The sequence below is a fragment of the Contarinia nasturtii genome, unplaced genomic scaffold, assembly GCF_009176525.2.
Source record: "Contarinia nasturtii isolate CC-2019 unplaced genomic scaffold, AAFC_CNas_1.1 Cnas_scaffold_2861, whole genome shotgun sequence".
Taxonomy (NCBI): Eukaryota; Metazoa; Arthropoda; class Insecta; order Diptera; family Cecidomyiidae; genus Contarinia; species Contarinia nasturtii.
The window spans coordinates 636,271-653,423 of record NW_022200178.1 but is presented as its reverse complement, the minus strand read 5'-3'; the positions used below and the strand labels follow the sequence as shown (position 1 = coordinate 653,423).

The 17,153-nt window shown below is 34.8% G+C and overlaps 1 protein-coding gene across 1 annotated transcript in view; it reads right to left on the bottom strand.

Moving 5' to 3' along the window:
* The window catches only part of LOC116349380 (rho GTPase-activating protein 7), a 111,749-nt gene that overhangs the window by 49,361 nt on the left and 45,235 nt on the right, over positions 1-17,153 (bottom strand). The window contains exons 2-3 of the mRNA XM_031780781.1: positions 14,230-14,938; positions 7,825-8,213 (exon numbers count right to left, since the gene is read on the bottom strand). Of these exons, the coding sequence (XP_031636641.1) occupies positions 7,825-8,213; positions 14,230-14,836 (996 nt within the window). The 5' untranslated portion in view covers positions 14,837-14,938. The remainder of the gene's footprint in view (positions 1-7,824; positions 8,214-14,229; positions 14,939-17,153) is intronic.

The following is a 17,153-nucleotide window of genomic DNA, read 5'->3' as shown; positions in this document are numbered from 1 at the left end:
TGCGCATAACACTGATGCATCAGACAGGCTCTATGTACCGACACAACAAACAATTTCAATAGCAACTTAATTTGCATTCAACAAGTTTTGCAGTGGCGAATAAAGAAGGAAAAAAAGCGCGCACACACACACGGCCAATACCAAAACGATATTGAATTTCAGCCGTTGTATTTGATTTGAATGGAATTTAGATGTTATGCAAACGCGACCGAAAGTATGTACAATTCGCGAATTCGCCACAGGACATCATTTAAGCATTAGGTCGACTGTTGTTGTTTTTATTTCTTCATCGTTGTTGGTGTGGTTTTTTTCGTATGCTCTTCAATTGGCTGATTTTGTGGCACAGTATGGATGTTGCCAGGCAAATATCGTTATGATAAATGAATTACGTAAATTTAAAGGCAAAGAACAGCAAAAATGTGAGATTAACCAATTTTTTTTCGTCTATACCCCGCTCTCTCCATCTCGCTTGTTCTCTTTGCTGTTTTTTGCACAGCAAGCGCAAACAATGCTATCAATAAAAAGTAAGCAAAAAAGGTACTATCAATTGAATTGCTGTTGCTAACAATTTATTTATCTACGGTGGAGCGAATGATTTTAAGTGCATTTCTTTGGGCACATTCTCTACATTGCAAAAATATTCGATCTCACGAATGTGAGAGCCTGCTGTACACATTATCGTCACGATGCCAAGCAAACATACCAAATGCTTAGATAAAGGCGAGAGACAAAAAAACAACAACGTTTACAATGAAATAAAACAAATGTTACTGAAGAATAATGAAAATATGTTTTGTTTGTTCACATATTATTATATCGTCAGTTTTGGCTGCTTCTCAAATACAACGATATGACGATAGTGCAATGTGAATGATTGGAACGCAGTAAGAAGAAAAAACTACATACATACATACAATTCAAGTGAATCATATTGCACGATATATGGCCATTTTGCCATGTGCACTGCAACCACATGCCGTCGACTGGCACACACAATAATGCCACTAATGAAGGTGTCGAATACGTCTATCTATCTCTTTCTATCTCCTTCTGTTTCTTTCTTTTTCGTTGTTCTCCTTCTCTTGCAGTCGATTTTCTTTATCTACTTCTCTATTCTCATTTAACGTATAAATATTTTGTTAGAAACGTCGGCACAATGCAAATAGGCGATATTAAAATTGTTTATTTATTACATTCTATGTCGTTGCATACACACACAACGGATCCTCTTAATCTTTCTAATTCACTTTCATCATAATTATGGGGAATTTTGCAGTGTTTACATTATTTAGTAGAAAAATGATATTGGCTTCTTGGAATTCGTCGTCGAAAAAAGTCGACGTCGGTAGAATTCATTCAAAACATATATTCATATACCATGTGGTGTTGATATCGTTCGAATATATCTTTGGCATCGTCAATTAAGAAATTCATTCACATTAGTTTGAGTGGTCGATTACATTTTGTAAACAAATCTCACGTGAAAAGAAAATACGTCGTTGACGTATTTTATTGATCCGAATACCATTAATTAACCGGTTGTTTTGTGGGTAGTTTGAATAAAAAAGTGACAAATGCAAATTAAAACAACCGCACTTAACTAAAGTGAATTTGAGTTGAATGGCATTGCGTATGTGTGCGGAGTGGGTGTTGAATCGTTTAATCAAATACGGTGATGTATGCCGTTTATTCTGAATGGGTTTGTTTTCAAGATATTTCGTAATATCTCCATTTTCCCTGCAGTCATATTGTTCTCTTTCTCCTCTCTCTCTCTCTCTCTCTCTCTCTCTCTCTCTCTCTCTCTCTGTGTGTGTGTGTCTCTCTCTCTCTCTCTCTGAGCAATAATGCCATATTCTTTTATCGAAAATACACCATAAATTCGCACTCGCGCTTCCGTATTCAATGCACTGAACGCGCTCGTTTGCGCAAACATAATTCAAGTCTTAACATTTTGCGTTCACCGGTATTTTCAATAGGAGGTGATCCATAATAGTATTTTAGGTTCTCTCTTTTTTTTCTTCTTAAATACCCATTCAACTGTCAATGTGCACGGCGGCAATCAATGTAATAAATAAATTTGTATGCACATTATAAACAAATAAGCTTGAGGAGACAAACAAACAAACAACAACAAAATACGTCGAAAATGTTTAACATTTTCTTTCAACACATATTATTTTGTATGCTCTTTGTTGTTGTGATTGTGTTTCGGTGTGTGAAAATTGTTCGATCATTTTCGTTTGCAAATTGGATATTTGGTGTTTGTGTGTGTGTGAGAGCGCGAGTGCGCACCTTTGGTTATTGTACTGTTGTTTTGTGGTTTTTCTCTCTGTGCACAACGAAAAAAGAGAGAAACACTTTAATTGCAACTAAATGACTCAACAACGATGTCGGTAAATAAAATATGACTTGCGCGGCATATATCGACGAATGTTTGTTAAAAGTGGCCGAATGATACATTGGGTAGCCAAGCCTGTACGTGAAATGAATGAAATTCACGCGAACTTAACTCGACGAAAAGGCCAACCATTCATTCGAAATTGCATTAGACAACGGTGTTTCTCTCTCTCTCTCTCTCTCCGCTCTAGTCCGTTTGAGAATGACTTGAGAAATCGAGATTTTATGAATCATTCAACGATGACGACAGTAACGGCGATGGCGGCGATAGATTTTAAAATTGCCATTAGTTTTAATTATAAAACGTAAATTGAACGCTACGTGTTCATTTCTATCACTTTTTTGTTCGCTTCAATCGAATGTGTGAAACGTTTTTTATAATATCAATTTAGTATATCGTTTTTATTTCTGCAATGATCATCGTCTGCGGCAATCCTGAGAAAAAAAGATTGCGGTTGCGTGTTTACGTACAAATTCGTAGTAAAGAATCAGCTCATTTAAGTTTTTGTCTCATTTTTTTGTGCACATATTCGAAAAAAGAATTTCGATTGCTATCGATTCACTGTGTTTACATTGACTTATTTGGTGGGCTTTTATATGATGCCAAAATGGTAAAAATCCATTAAATATCGACAACGACAACGTCGACGACGATGCTGATTCATCTCTCTGGTCCACAGAATCTGTTCCATTTTAACCGTGCACGCAATCACTCCAACACAATTTATTCTTTTTAATTCGTTTCGATAGACTCATGTCTGTGCGAACAACAAAACAAACAGAAGAAGAAGAAGAAAAAAGAAAACAAAATTGATATGCTTTGTTTGACCACAACAACAATCACAGCCAGCTTGTGTCACCGATACATAACAACAAATGAAATCTGTTTCGATGACAATTGTTTTGTTTTCTCGATGAACTACTACTATTCACTCAATATCACAATAGATAGATTGGATTATTCATTGGGAGAAATTTTCATTTTACTGCTGAAACGTTTTGTTTGAGTGAATTGTTACAATGAGGCTGAATTGTGTTTTTGCAAACGGTACCGATATTAATGCAACAGCAGCAGCAGCAGCGGCAGCAGTAAAACGGAACAAAAGTGGTGAAAACCGGCCGAAATCGTGTGTGTATTTTCACATCCGCATTAAAATTTATAGCATTTTTTTCTGTGTAATATAAAAGCGTCGTTTAGATACCAAGCCAAAGTATTCGAATGAACAACAATGTGTGATAAAATGTGCGCGCAACTGTCGAATGAAAAAAATATTACGACTGTATACAAAGGGCATTAGAAAAATGGTGAGAAATGAAAATAGAAAGAAAAAAATATCACAGATGACGTTTCTACACACAAAATTTGCACGAAAAAAAAATCGCTATTATTTTTTGTGGCTGCCGTTGACGAAATAACGAAATTGCTTATAAAATATACATTTTATTTACTTTTGCATCGAAATTCATTTCGTTTGAACAACGTTTGCGTGTTCTGTTAGCTCACGCTTATTCAATTTCGTTGCAAACGTCAGACGAGGCAATGCGATTGTGTGCTTGTGTGAAAATAAATTGAAGTGTAATTGTTTGAATGATCAAATTTAAATATTTTCACTCCGACTCCAATCATGTGACAACACAAAAGGAAGGAAACATGTTATTTTCAAACAAACAAAAAAAATGTTCAATTATATGTTTTCTATCTGTTGATCGTGGCACAGTCAACGCTAAATTGGAATGTTGATTTACAATGAAATGTGTGGTTTTATCTCCGTTTTTTTCTTGTTGTTGGATTATGAAGTCATTTGGCAACATTTTGAACTAACAATTGATACACATATATATATATATATATATTTCGCTTTCTATTACTTTATTGCATTCCATATTTCGAATAATTCTATAATGTGGTGGTGTTTTTTATGCTAAAAAAATTGTTTTTGTGAAAAGGTCATAAAAAAAACTTTCACATTGCGCTGAAATCGTTTTAGTATCGTATAATGGTGCGACATTAAACAGCATTTCCCATTATTATTAATGGACAAATATCCAAAAAAACAAAAACAAAAATTGCTCACATGCCATTGCAAATTATGGAGTTTATCTATGGTCGTTCGACTAGAGTCTATGTGTTATAAACATACAATCGGTCATTTTATCGGATATGGACAATTGCAGTCGACATATAAGTCGTTTGGTTGCAATGCAATTCAAACAATCAAACCAAAATGCCGTTTCGCTTCAACCATACCGATTCAATAGAATCTCTAGTTGCGATGTATACCTACAATAAAGCAGAGATAGTAAATCAATCCTTTTTTGTATTATAAAATGGCACTCTCGTTTTTATTGTATTCCAATTGATATAGAGACATGAGAGGTAGCGCATTTTTGTATATTTTTGAAGTCTTCGTTTTTCTTTATGCACACATCGCATTGTTGCCATCCATAAAATGCAAACATTTCAAATAAAAATGTTCAATGATTGAAAAACGCAGTTCTGCTTAAAAACTATTGACTTATGGCAGCCGCGATCACCATTTAGCCAGTTATGGGACTTTGGTTGTGCGTACGCATACAATTTGACGCATTGTGTTCCATAAACGATCCGCACATATGGTGAGTAATGGTTCGAAGTCAATTCGGATACTTGCGAAGAAACACACGAAAATGGAGAGAAAGAGAGAGGGACGGAGAGAAAGACGAAATGTGTATGATCTATTTGGTAAATGTTTCGTACGGGTGTGTGTAATTTTAGAATTGATCAAATGTTTACTTATGTCGAAATGTTTTCAGCTTTCACTGCCAACTGCTAAACGCAATGTTCGAACATATATATGCAGTCTGTCGTCAATAGACATTTGTATGAAATGTGTTGTTGCACAGAAGCTATAATAATTTTTATTTTAAAAATTCAATCGAAGTGAAAAACATATTGAATCGGGTGTTGTATGCGCGCGATCCGCGTAAGAGAAAGAACCATTCCGCGTGATAGGCACGTGCATTTATTCCCCGATATACAAAACCAAAATCACCCTCGTACATTCCAGCTGCAGCTGCAATCTACACCAATTATCTCTGATATTTTTTTTTGTTCAACCTTTTTTTGTATGTGTGTGTGGAATTGGTATAGTAAATTCAAGTCATGTATGACTAACAATGCTTCAAATTTTGTAACAAATGAACTGTGCAGCAATCGTGTTAAATGAGTTTAAATAGAAAATTTTGGAATATTAAAGAGGTTTTCAAAATGCATTCAATGGACTGAATAGTAATTTTTTAAAAACACTTCTCTGAGCCTGACTGGTCGCAATATAAAACTCATTTATTTTCCACTCAATTTAAAGTGAAAGAGCATTTGGCGTTAATTAAAGGCGAGGGGTTGAACATTGATTATTACAAATTTATCGCGCAGTTTTGATCGATTTCACGTCCATCAACTGACAGTTAAAACTTAATTTAAACCATTTACTTAGAAGTGAACAGAAAAAAAAACAGAGTTCAACAAAAAAAAGTGTTCGTTCAAATGAAAGAGCAAATGTTTGAAAATCTAATTCAGACAAAACTAATACACAAAATAATAAATCAAATAGAATAATAATGAACTTCAAATTCGAATTCAAAATCATAACTCGAAGAGATATCGAAAAAAATGTCTTTTTCACGTCATCAAAATACCATAAAAATTGATCTGCATTACAAAGGCCATCCAAAAGACGTGCCCGATCTATCGATCATTCTTGGTTATTTTGGTGTTGATCGTAACGTGTTTGCTATCGCCAAACCCAATGAATAAACAAAAACAAAATTAATGTGTTTTGCCGTGCGGTTTGTCATTGTGCGGGCTTTTTGTTTGTGTCCGGATAATGCAATGATTTTGGTCATTGTTTATTGTATTTTTGTGAACATTGAAAATTGAATATATCAACATCATTTTTTGATTTTTCAAATGGAATTCTCTATTAAATTATAGAAATATTCCAGTTCTATTGTTGTGTCACGAATGTTAATGGGCCCTCTTTCTTCACATTTGTGGCTGAGGTCATTAATGCAGTTCCAACTCAATTTAGAGAAACGCACTCATCGACGACGACAACAACAACAATCATAATGAGGCGGAACAACTGGTATAATGTTCAGATAACGACGATGATTTGATGACGTTGATTTTTGTTGTTTACAAGTCATTGCGACTCATGGTGTGTGCACCTTCGTTGGTGACGATTCACTTCGCTTGAATATTCATTTCCTTTCTTACTAATGAAATTTCTGCTATGATTATTACGTCGCTCCGTGTGCAGCGAGCGTTTCGACATTCAAATGAAATAATCAAAGCAGTGAGCACTCATGCTTCAGTAATATTCGCCTTTATTGTTTGGATTCACAAAGCGCTAATGGAAATATGAAATGAATGACATATATTGAAATCACATGTTTTATGGTGATTCAAACAAAATGAATGAAATAAAGAAAAAACTTGTCCAAAGTGCATGGAAGAAAAATGTAAAACATTTGAAATTTGTTCGAAAGACTGATAAACATTGAATTTTGTACATGTGTGGCGTTCGATGATGCATATATCAACACAAGACGGCATCAACATGCATTCTCGCACATTTTCTCCGATCCCAAAAAAAGCAGGTAGTAAAACTGCATGCCGAAAACTCAAACAACAACAAAAAAAGAAGAGTGAACGGAGACTTGACATAAGGCTCTCTAACGTTGTTTGTGGCATTCAAAAACATTCCAAATTAATCGTTTGTTATTCCATTCAATTTTCTATTTAATCTGATGCAGTTTATCTTCGGAAGAATGTGCATTATTTTCGTTGTTTGGGTTAGTTCTTTTTTTCTTCATTTAGTGTTTGTTTTTGTGTGCGGTCATAAACGGCTTGATTGTGAATGGGAAAAACCGCAAAAAGAACAAAATGCAAACGGCTGTTCCTCAATTTAAAAGAGGGCCCAATCATTTTCTTTTCACTCGCTTTCGAAAAAAAACTCCATTTGAAGTGGTTTAGTGATCAAGCCGGAGAATTAGTAGTTTAAGTACAGCGTTTTTTTGTATAGATGAGTTGAAATTTAGATGGATCAACAGCTGATACAGTATCTCATTTGTCACAGGAAGAACCATATTCAAAATGAAATAAATACGGGCAATTTAAACCACGGGAATTCAAACTGCAAACCAAAAAGAATTGACAGCAAAAAAAAAAGATGCATCATTTTGACATCAAAAGAAATGTTTTCAGTTATTTTAAATAAATTGGACACATTTTTCACAAAGCGAACATCTTGTCTCTCATGAGAATCTCGTGATGGGATAATTGTACACATTTTTTTTCTCTCTTGTCGTATTTATCTTTTGGTTTTGAGTGTTTGGATTTCAAATTATTTCGTCGTTTGTTTGAAAATCAAATTATGAAAAACTTACTTTGACTTTTTCCAAATATGATTGTAGTTCAGCGTATGGATCCTCTTCAAGATCGTCACCGAATAAGTCATCACCGTGGTTTTTGTTGGTGTGACGGCTGTCGCCACCGTTATTGACACCGACGATTTCGTTAATGTTCGTTGCATTTATTTCTCGTAAACTATCACAATTATTTCGATGTTTGTCAAATGTAACGCTTCTATCACCGTCGTCATCGTCATCGGCATCGTTTGTTTGTTTATCGTTGCATTTGTTTGAATTTGGCAGCCGTCGCTCGTCATTTTTTAACAACATAACTGTTTCCTCTTCCGGTCGTTGTACACAATAACCAGCACCGCTGTCAACCATATCACCTCCCAATGCACCGTCCTTTTTATCGCTTTTCAACGCTGAAATAGAAATTTTATTCGAACATTTTAGTTTTTTTGTATTACATGAAAAGGGATTTGGTTATGAATGTTTACATTGCAACCTCTTTAAACACAGAGATTGAACATTTTCGAACAAGCATTTTTAAGAATTATTCTTTTCAATTAACTATAAAAAGTCTTGTATTGTAAAAGTCTAAAGGATTATGAACTACTTTTCAAACTAGGCACAACGTGATTGGCAGAAATTTCTTTCCGAATTTAAAATACTGATAATGATTTAAAATAATGACTACCATAATGAGCGATGTAAAACTGTATCCAGAAAAGTATGCGAGTTTGAGACTAACTAATAAATTATCACGTGTTGAAATATTATTTTAATATCCATCTGTATTCCTTAGTATCTTTACGAATAAAGAAATGTCATGTAAGTGCATATGTTTGTCGTTTTGAAATGTTAAAGGAAAGAATCATATCCTCGTATGTTCGAACATAATAATTGTGACGAATGTGGGAGAAATTTGAGAACATTGTCAAATGTATTTAATAGATAAGAAACTTCAAAGTAAAAAAAAACTTGAAAAAATGTGTTTTTAGTGTTACGGTGGTATTTGTATTAATGTCTTTGGCGCCTTTGAACATTTTATTTCGTCATTCAAATTGAAATAGGTAAAGAGAAAAATGTTTTTTGGAAGGAAATAAAATTAGTGCCGCTCTCAAGGATGTCTATTCATCGGAAATTTATTACACAAATTGAGATGTCATACCTTTTTTTGTGTTGAAAACTTTTTTTTTAATATGTTCATTCAAACTGAATAGTAAACTAAAAAGCCGAAAATATTTGAAAATAGAAGAAGAAAACAGTCATTTCTGTTGGTTAAGAAAAATGAGCGAATATCGTAGAAACCGAAGACATTCGATGACCTATTCCAACCATGCTTTCGTTCATTATTCTTTCCACTCAGCATGACTTTGTATTCGAAATTTTCGAATAAAAAAAACAAAACATGCTCATTGTCTTTCAATGGTGCCTTTCTAAAAAAAACGACATAAATGAAATAAAACATGCGAAGAACACGCATTTCATCGATATACAAAAAAAATGTGTAAATCGAATTGTGAAATGCGTGAAGAAAGTCACGCATTTGTGTGATTGTCATTTATTTCGCGTGGTTTCCGCCTATTGAAATTTTTTAAGTAAATTCAAACAAATAATCCAATTAGCCGCAATTATTCCAACTATTTTCACCGTCACCATTCACAAAGAGCATCAGCCGGGTTGACCCCTGGTTTTGAATTAACACTTCTTTCGTTGTTTTATCGTGAAATTCATTAACAATCAATTTGATGACGCAGATTACGATGTGAAAGAGGCGCGCAAAAAACGATCCAAAAGCCAAATGGCGGCATGGAAGAATGTTCTTTTCATCACGTTTCTTTTGTCTCTTCATAAAGAGATTTTTCGATGAAATTTATGTTTTAATTAATTCTTGCGTGTTCTGGAGTCAAAGTCATTGATCGTTTTGCAAAACAAAACCGAGAAATGGAGAGAGATACGTAGAGGATACGCACACACTCAAAATATGCGCAGCAAAGGACACGATTGTATTGTGTACTTTGTGAATGGTGTCATGAAATTGAATACCAAACATTGTTTCCATTGTTGATGGAGAATATTCAACTTTGGCATGATTTCCGTTTGTTGCCAAAGAAGCAGGTGAACAGAGATTGAGCAAGAATGGGCATAAAACCAGCGAAACAAACGAAGAGACCAACTGAAGAAAAATGCCGTAATATAAAAGATGTGATGGGCAAATGCGCAACATGTATACAATGATGAACACCATCATCACAACATTAACATGGCAACACCGAAGAAGAACAACACGACCGAAGTGTATCAGCATAATTGCACACAATTCTTCTCTCATATTTTTGTGTGGCACGATTCAAAACAGTAAAGATAATGTTTCTCTTTTTCTCTCGTTTTGCTTCTTTTCCATCTCTTGCCGAACGAAGAACGTAGATGGAAAAGGTCGAACTGAATGGGTTTTTTTTTCTCTCGCTAAATGGGCAGTTTTACGGTGCAATACAAGAGAAGAAAAAAAAATGTTGCAGGCGGAGAAAGATGCTGTTAAAAGAATAATATGAAAAATCACTAAATGAAAATGTAAATGCGCGCACATCGCCGCAAGGCTCATTTTCGGCATTGACGAAGGTTGTGTGCACTCAACTTCAACTCAACGTATGCGTAATCTGATGCATATTATTTTACTTCATTGTAACTCATCTTTTGTTTTTGAGGGTCTGTTGCAGTTTTTCTCATGTTCACTAAGTAAGCAGAAAGAGCAACAAAAACATCTTTTCGCATAACCATTTAAGGAACCATGAAACAGTCGAATTTTTGGGCTATCAATTTTAAGACCGCAAATTGAATCGCATTAAATGTCGGTGTTTCAGAAATGAAATGGCATTATTTGTACTATGGGCACCTCCTTCACACGTGCAACAAGGTAGCTGAATTGTGCTTTGAAAAAAATGACTCTCTGTGAAAAGCCTGCTCAACAAAACCGATTCAAAGCGTTTCTATTTTTATAAAATTTTTCACACGTGGCTCAAGGCACTTGCTCAACGTTGCAAATCTTGTGATGACATGAAGATGCAATATGACAATGAGAGCAATTCATCACAGTGAAAAATTAATTCTTTATGGTTAATTTTGGTTTTTGTTTATTCTTATAAATTCTCTCATTTTGAGCGGTCAGCCGTTTCTCTGTGATTTCCTCTTTTCTTTGTTTTCAAAGTTGTTTAGTGAAAACAATTTATCTGATTAAGTGGCGCCAACACCATAATTACATCGTTCATTTTTTTACGTCTATCATGAATACGCAAAATATTCATTCCGGCCTTATACATTCATTTCTATTGCATGAATTGCGTATTCGTACACTGTTTCACTGACTGAAGTAGGCTATCTCATGGTTACGAACAATTGACCATGTGATTTAAAATAAAAGCATTTTTATGCAAATATTTGAGTCATTTTAATTCAATTTAGTTGACTAAATGTTGATTTTTTTATTGAGATAACTAAATAATGAATTGAGCAACAGCGGAATATGACGAGAAAAGAGAGCAATGTGTCCAATTACTGCGCAGATTTTTTTCTCGTTTCATGTGTTTTGACGAGCAATTTCCATATTTTTTTGGACTCACATAAACTCATTCGACATTTGTGTTGTTATATAAAAGATAATTTGCCATTTAACTTGCATTTGATGTTTGTAAAGTGATGATCACACAATTTCGTCATTGTCAAAGGTGAAAAAAGTGAAGAATTTCAATGCACTGACGCGACATCGATTTCAAAACGTTTTCTGAATTGATTGATTGAAGACCATGTGTGTGTGTGCATGCGCGCGCCTCAAATGCGAGCATTAGATAAACATCCATTTGGCGACAAATCAATAAAATCACATTCCTATTTCGTCTCTAAACTTTGTGCTGCACACATTTTGTGAAAATGGTGACGGCTGGCTGACTGATGATGATTTAAATGAAACAATCAATTTATTAAATTGCCATTTTGAAGTGGAAATAACTACGAAAAGTGCGCGCGTCCACTGATTGAATTGATGATCGTTGTTATGTTTTTTTTTTTAAATGGCACACACAGAATGAGAGAGAGAGAGCGAGAGAGCAAGAGAGCAAAGAATGTTTGGCATTCGTGAGAAATAACAAACTCACTCAATAATAATAAAATGGGATGCAATTCAAATCGAATAGGTTGCTGATTATTTATGAACTAAAAACTATTAAAAGTCAATAAATAATGTCAAATGGTAATTTATGTGAATGAAAATGGAAAATATACTCTTTATATATGGGTTTTGTGCTTGAACGAAAGAAGAAAAAAACACCATCACTGTACGGCTTCATCAAATGAAGATTTTATTTTGCACCCATTGATCGTGTTTGCAATGAAGCGACTATTTTCGTCGGCCTTTCTTAGTGAATCCGACGATTATTGCACGCAATTTTCCAGTTTAAAATGAAAATAAAATTGAACCGATTCATCTGGCCAAATGCAATAATTTACGAGGTAAATTAAGCACAAGAGCGAAACTAGAGGAAACGAATTGCTCGCGCGCGCACACATACACATGGCCAAGAACTGTGCGAGCCAAGGAACAACAGTTATTTGAGACTTTCTATAAACCATACACTCGTCTGGTGGTTTTTTTGTGTTGTGTGCCGCTCGCAAATAGCCCAAATTATGTGCACATAGGCGCATAGAGAGCCGAGAAATTCAATATGATTTGTGGTCGCGTTGTTTGTGGCAGCAGCAGCACCAACATCAGCGGTGGTGGCGGTGGCGGCAGCGAATACACAACAAGAAGAAGAAATATGGAAAAACACGGATAATCGGTATGTTACTTGTAGATTATGATAACGATTTTGCGCCGCTTGTGAACATGTTTTCGAGTTGCCCCGTCACTCTGTTGCATCTAAATTCAACCGAAAGCACCACTTTAGCTATCAAACTGAAGACATTTATTATGGTCATTAAGTCATAATCGAAAAAGAGCTGAGTAAATTAAAAACAGCACGAATTACCTGAGCGATTGAAAATAGAATAAACTCTCGCCATTTATTAAAGCAAACACAACAGCCAACACGAACAAACAAACCAAAAAAATAGTTTTAGTACAACAACATATATATTTCTCATGTAAAGTATGCGGTTTTATTTGATTATATTGAGGAAACAACGAGGCATTTAATAATAATTGGAAGGACCACCTCTAACCATACAAGAAATTGATCTTGTTTTACATCAACAATAAACAAATCTCTCGAAAGAACGGTTATGTCCGCATGCATCTTCTTGTAAATCACCACATAGCCACCAGAATACGCTTCGCGGAATTTATGCATCAGTTTCCCTGCGAACCGAATAGGTTTGGCATTTCAAATTTGCCATTTACATTTATGCCAATGATTCCGTTAAACATTTGTTATTTTCACATTTTACATGAAACTAGAACTTTTTCATATGAACACTTATTGCCGAGCGTTGAAGAGGGTTCAATGTAGAGCGCATTGCATCCATACTGAAATGCCATACGGCATTACGATTCGCAAAAATGTGTCATATTGGTTTTAACTAAAACGATAGCACATATGCTTGGCGCACATCTTCGCAGAAATATCTCGTTCTGTCTCGACTGGCACTCTGAATGGGTCTCGCTGTGTATGTGTGTGAATTTACATTATTCGAGGTTCAACGGCAGAAAATGTTATGAGCGCTCATGTTTTAAAATGCTTAAAACTTAAGTTCAGAATAATAAGTACATGTTATGGAAATCATCAACCATAACATCGAAACAAATGTGGCCCTTAACATTATTCCGAACAAATCCAAAGTGTATTTGGTTCTGGAAATTGGCATTTTTTATGATTTGTAATATACAACAGATTTACTCTCTAATCCATTTTATGTTCGAGCTCTAGTTTGTTGGACCATTTACAGCCAAGATAGCTGAGTTAATCTTTTTGAACGGCTTTGCGAGGCTATTTAGGTTCTGGTTTCCTTTTTTCGATGAATTTGCATAAACATGCGTTCGTTTGATTTTACAAATAATTTGACGATTTGCATTGCATTCGATGTGCTAGACCCTGTCTAGTTTTGAAACTGACTACATCTCACTATCGACCACATATTATTCATACGTGTTTAACAAAAGTTTACTCATAAAAATTGATACTTATGAAAAATGTAAACTTTTTTCCAGTGATAAAATGAACAATTTGCAAAATGCTGTCTTATAAAATCATTGAAATGTACATGATATTTAAATAAATGTCTCTCATCAAATTTGAAATGAGGGAAACATGCGATTGCGTTGATTTTATTACCATATGAGCACAATTTAAATGATCGAATTTCAAGCAGCGCAAATCAAAACACTGGTGGCAAACAGGCCCCAGCGCAATAATGTATATGAATAAAAAAATAATGTAATAGTCATACCGTTGTCACAATGATTTGATGTCCCGCTGTTACGGTCGCATTTCGATGCAGTGGCGGTTGACGCCGCGATATCATCGTTCAATTTTTTGTTGTTATCACTTGAAATGGTTGAGCCGCCACATAAAACAGAAGCTGTTTTCCGATCGTTTTTGCAATCGGCGACATTATCTAAACGCTTCGAAACGCCACATTGACCTTTTCCATTGCCGTTAACTTGTTCGTCATCTCCGTCGTTCGATGAATTGGATAATTTGTGCAATTCGTTTCCTCTGGCAATTGGCCCGTGGACGTGATTTATCACAGCATTATGTGATGTGCCGCTGCTGCTGTTGTTGTTTGCTTGTGTGCTGTTATCATTATCCGCTGGATCGGTGTTTGGTTTGGTTGCACCATTGTTTCGATTGTATTTCTTTGGTGGTACCGGCGGTGGCATTGACTTTTTCATCACATTATTATTGTTTCCATCACTTTTTATTGTACTTGTCAATGAGTATTGGTTTGTTGCTGATGGCGATTGATTGTCGGCCGAATGACCATTGGTCAACTTTTCAGACGCATCAGAATTTGAATTCTGATTTATCGTCGTTATCTCACGCATTTGGGACATTTCCGCTCCATTGATTATTCATCGGTTTGCCATCAAGAACCAACTGAACAAGTTTCGTTGTGTGACTGTGAGAGACGCGAATGAGTAAGCCAGTGATAAAATCTACAGGGAAAGAAAGAAAAAAAATGAAAAAATAAACATGAAAAATACATTAGTAAAATTATGAATAATAATATTTGGAAAGCGACTACACAATCAATTAAAGGCATTTTTCGGACATATAAAACGCTATTTTGGTGTTGTGATGATGCACACCGGTGATAGGGCGCGTTTGATCTGTGCCGACACGTGATGAGTGTAAGCTCAAGAGAAACATGCATGCACATCAACCAGAAATGAAAATGGGGGTCGCTTTCTCACAAAACCCAAATCGAACCGTGTACATCTCGAGTGCGCGACCGTGTGCATCGCCGTAGATGATTTATGTTTTAATCGAGTTTCATTTGACAGGTATCGATTTCAACTCGAATGGAAAATATTAATCAAAAGAACGTTCCGAAAAATGATACGGGACTCAAGCAAGACGGAACAATGTTGAAATATAAACCGTGTAACTGAATCATATATCATGTTTTTGTGGCCGTTTTTTTATGGGATCTTTTTTTTTCTCTCTTAAGACATCGACAACAAACTTCATTTAATAAAACGACATAATTACAAAACTTTTTGAATGATTTTGTTAAGATTCTTTTAAATTAAATATTATGACGTTCTATAAATAATGGAAGAAATCATTTTTTACGCTGAGAAATTCATTCATATTGAAATTAAATGAGAAATGGTGAGAGGCGCAGAGAGAAGGGAGAGATAGAGAGATATGTATTGACGAGCCTTCAACCGATGACAAACAATGTTGAAAGTAAGTCGCAAATCCAGTATTTTCAGATTTAAAAAAGTCTTTAAGCTGCTATGCAAATACGACAGTTGACGTGAGCCATTTGCAAAATATTTAAGATGGGATAAACTTTATTGATTAATGATTCGATCAAGACCGTTCACTTTTTTTTGCTTAAATAAACATGCAAAAACAATATGCGCACACATGTAATGTACATTAATTATTTTACTATGAAATCAACAATTTCCAATTGATTTGGAATGCTTATAGTATAAAAATAGCGTAATTAGAATGTATACGAGATGACGATGAATGTTTTAAATTGTTTGACTCGTTTGATGTGTTGAGTGTCATTGTGATTTGTTGTTCAATGTGAGGCGATGTGAGGTATATAGAAGTTTGTGTGGTTTACCCGATTTGTTGCTTTAATTCATCATCTATACATATAAAATCGTCTATTATAAATCAATGTCTTTTACATTCTCTCTGAACAAATTGAAAATTGCGACGTAATCTACTTTTTTTCATACTCATTCGTACAAGAGACAAACCAAAATCATTCTTCTCAAAAAAAATATTACATATTGAAACTACAATCATTGTATAGACATGCCTAACCATTACTGCGCATTTTATACAAGCCAAATGGCATAATTTTTGAAGCGAAAAATGCACAAGATCACAATCTTAGAACATTTTAAAGTAACGAATAGAAAAATATTGAATGAGAAAGTGTAAACATTTCCTCGTTTCCAATCGCTGAGCGCACACACGTACACCCAAAGGAAATGCAGAACGTCGAAAATGCAATATGCAACTGGTATGATACAATGCGTGAGAATTGTTATAAGTCTATTTAACATGAATAGATGGGTTTGTTGAAGTTTAAAAAGTGCTTCAAAGATTGAAATTTGTATTTAGATGTAAAAAAGGTGGTGTGGAGAAAGAGCGACAGGCATTCGTGTTGGAATGAATAATTGCATGCATTCATTAAAACATACGGTATACACATAACAAATGTATCGATTTGTTAAAGAGACGATTGTATCGCTGTGAAATATAGACTCAAGCTAAACGTGGCATGTTTCACAGGCACTGAAGTATTTTTGTCACATTTGACAAAGTCGTGACTTATTAAAAGAAATCATTTCGTTTCATTTTGAAGCTGCGAAAAAAAGAGCACTAACTACAAATCCGAAGAAATGCATTTAAAATATTCGCACTCAATTCGAATAAAGTTTCACGTTCACGAACGAACGAAAAAAAATTCGTTTATATGAAAATGTCAATATTTGAATTGATTGACAGCTAATTCATTGTAACTGTCATTTCTCGGCTTGTTCGTTAGCAGGTTATTGAAAGCTTGTGTATTTGTGAGTTTGTTTATTTGCGCGAGATTTAAAACACAATAGATCTCATGACGTGGGCCGAACAATTCGACAAAGAAAGAAAAAACACCACCACCAACAACAACAACAC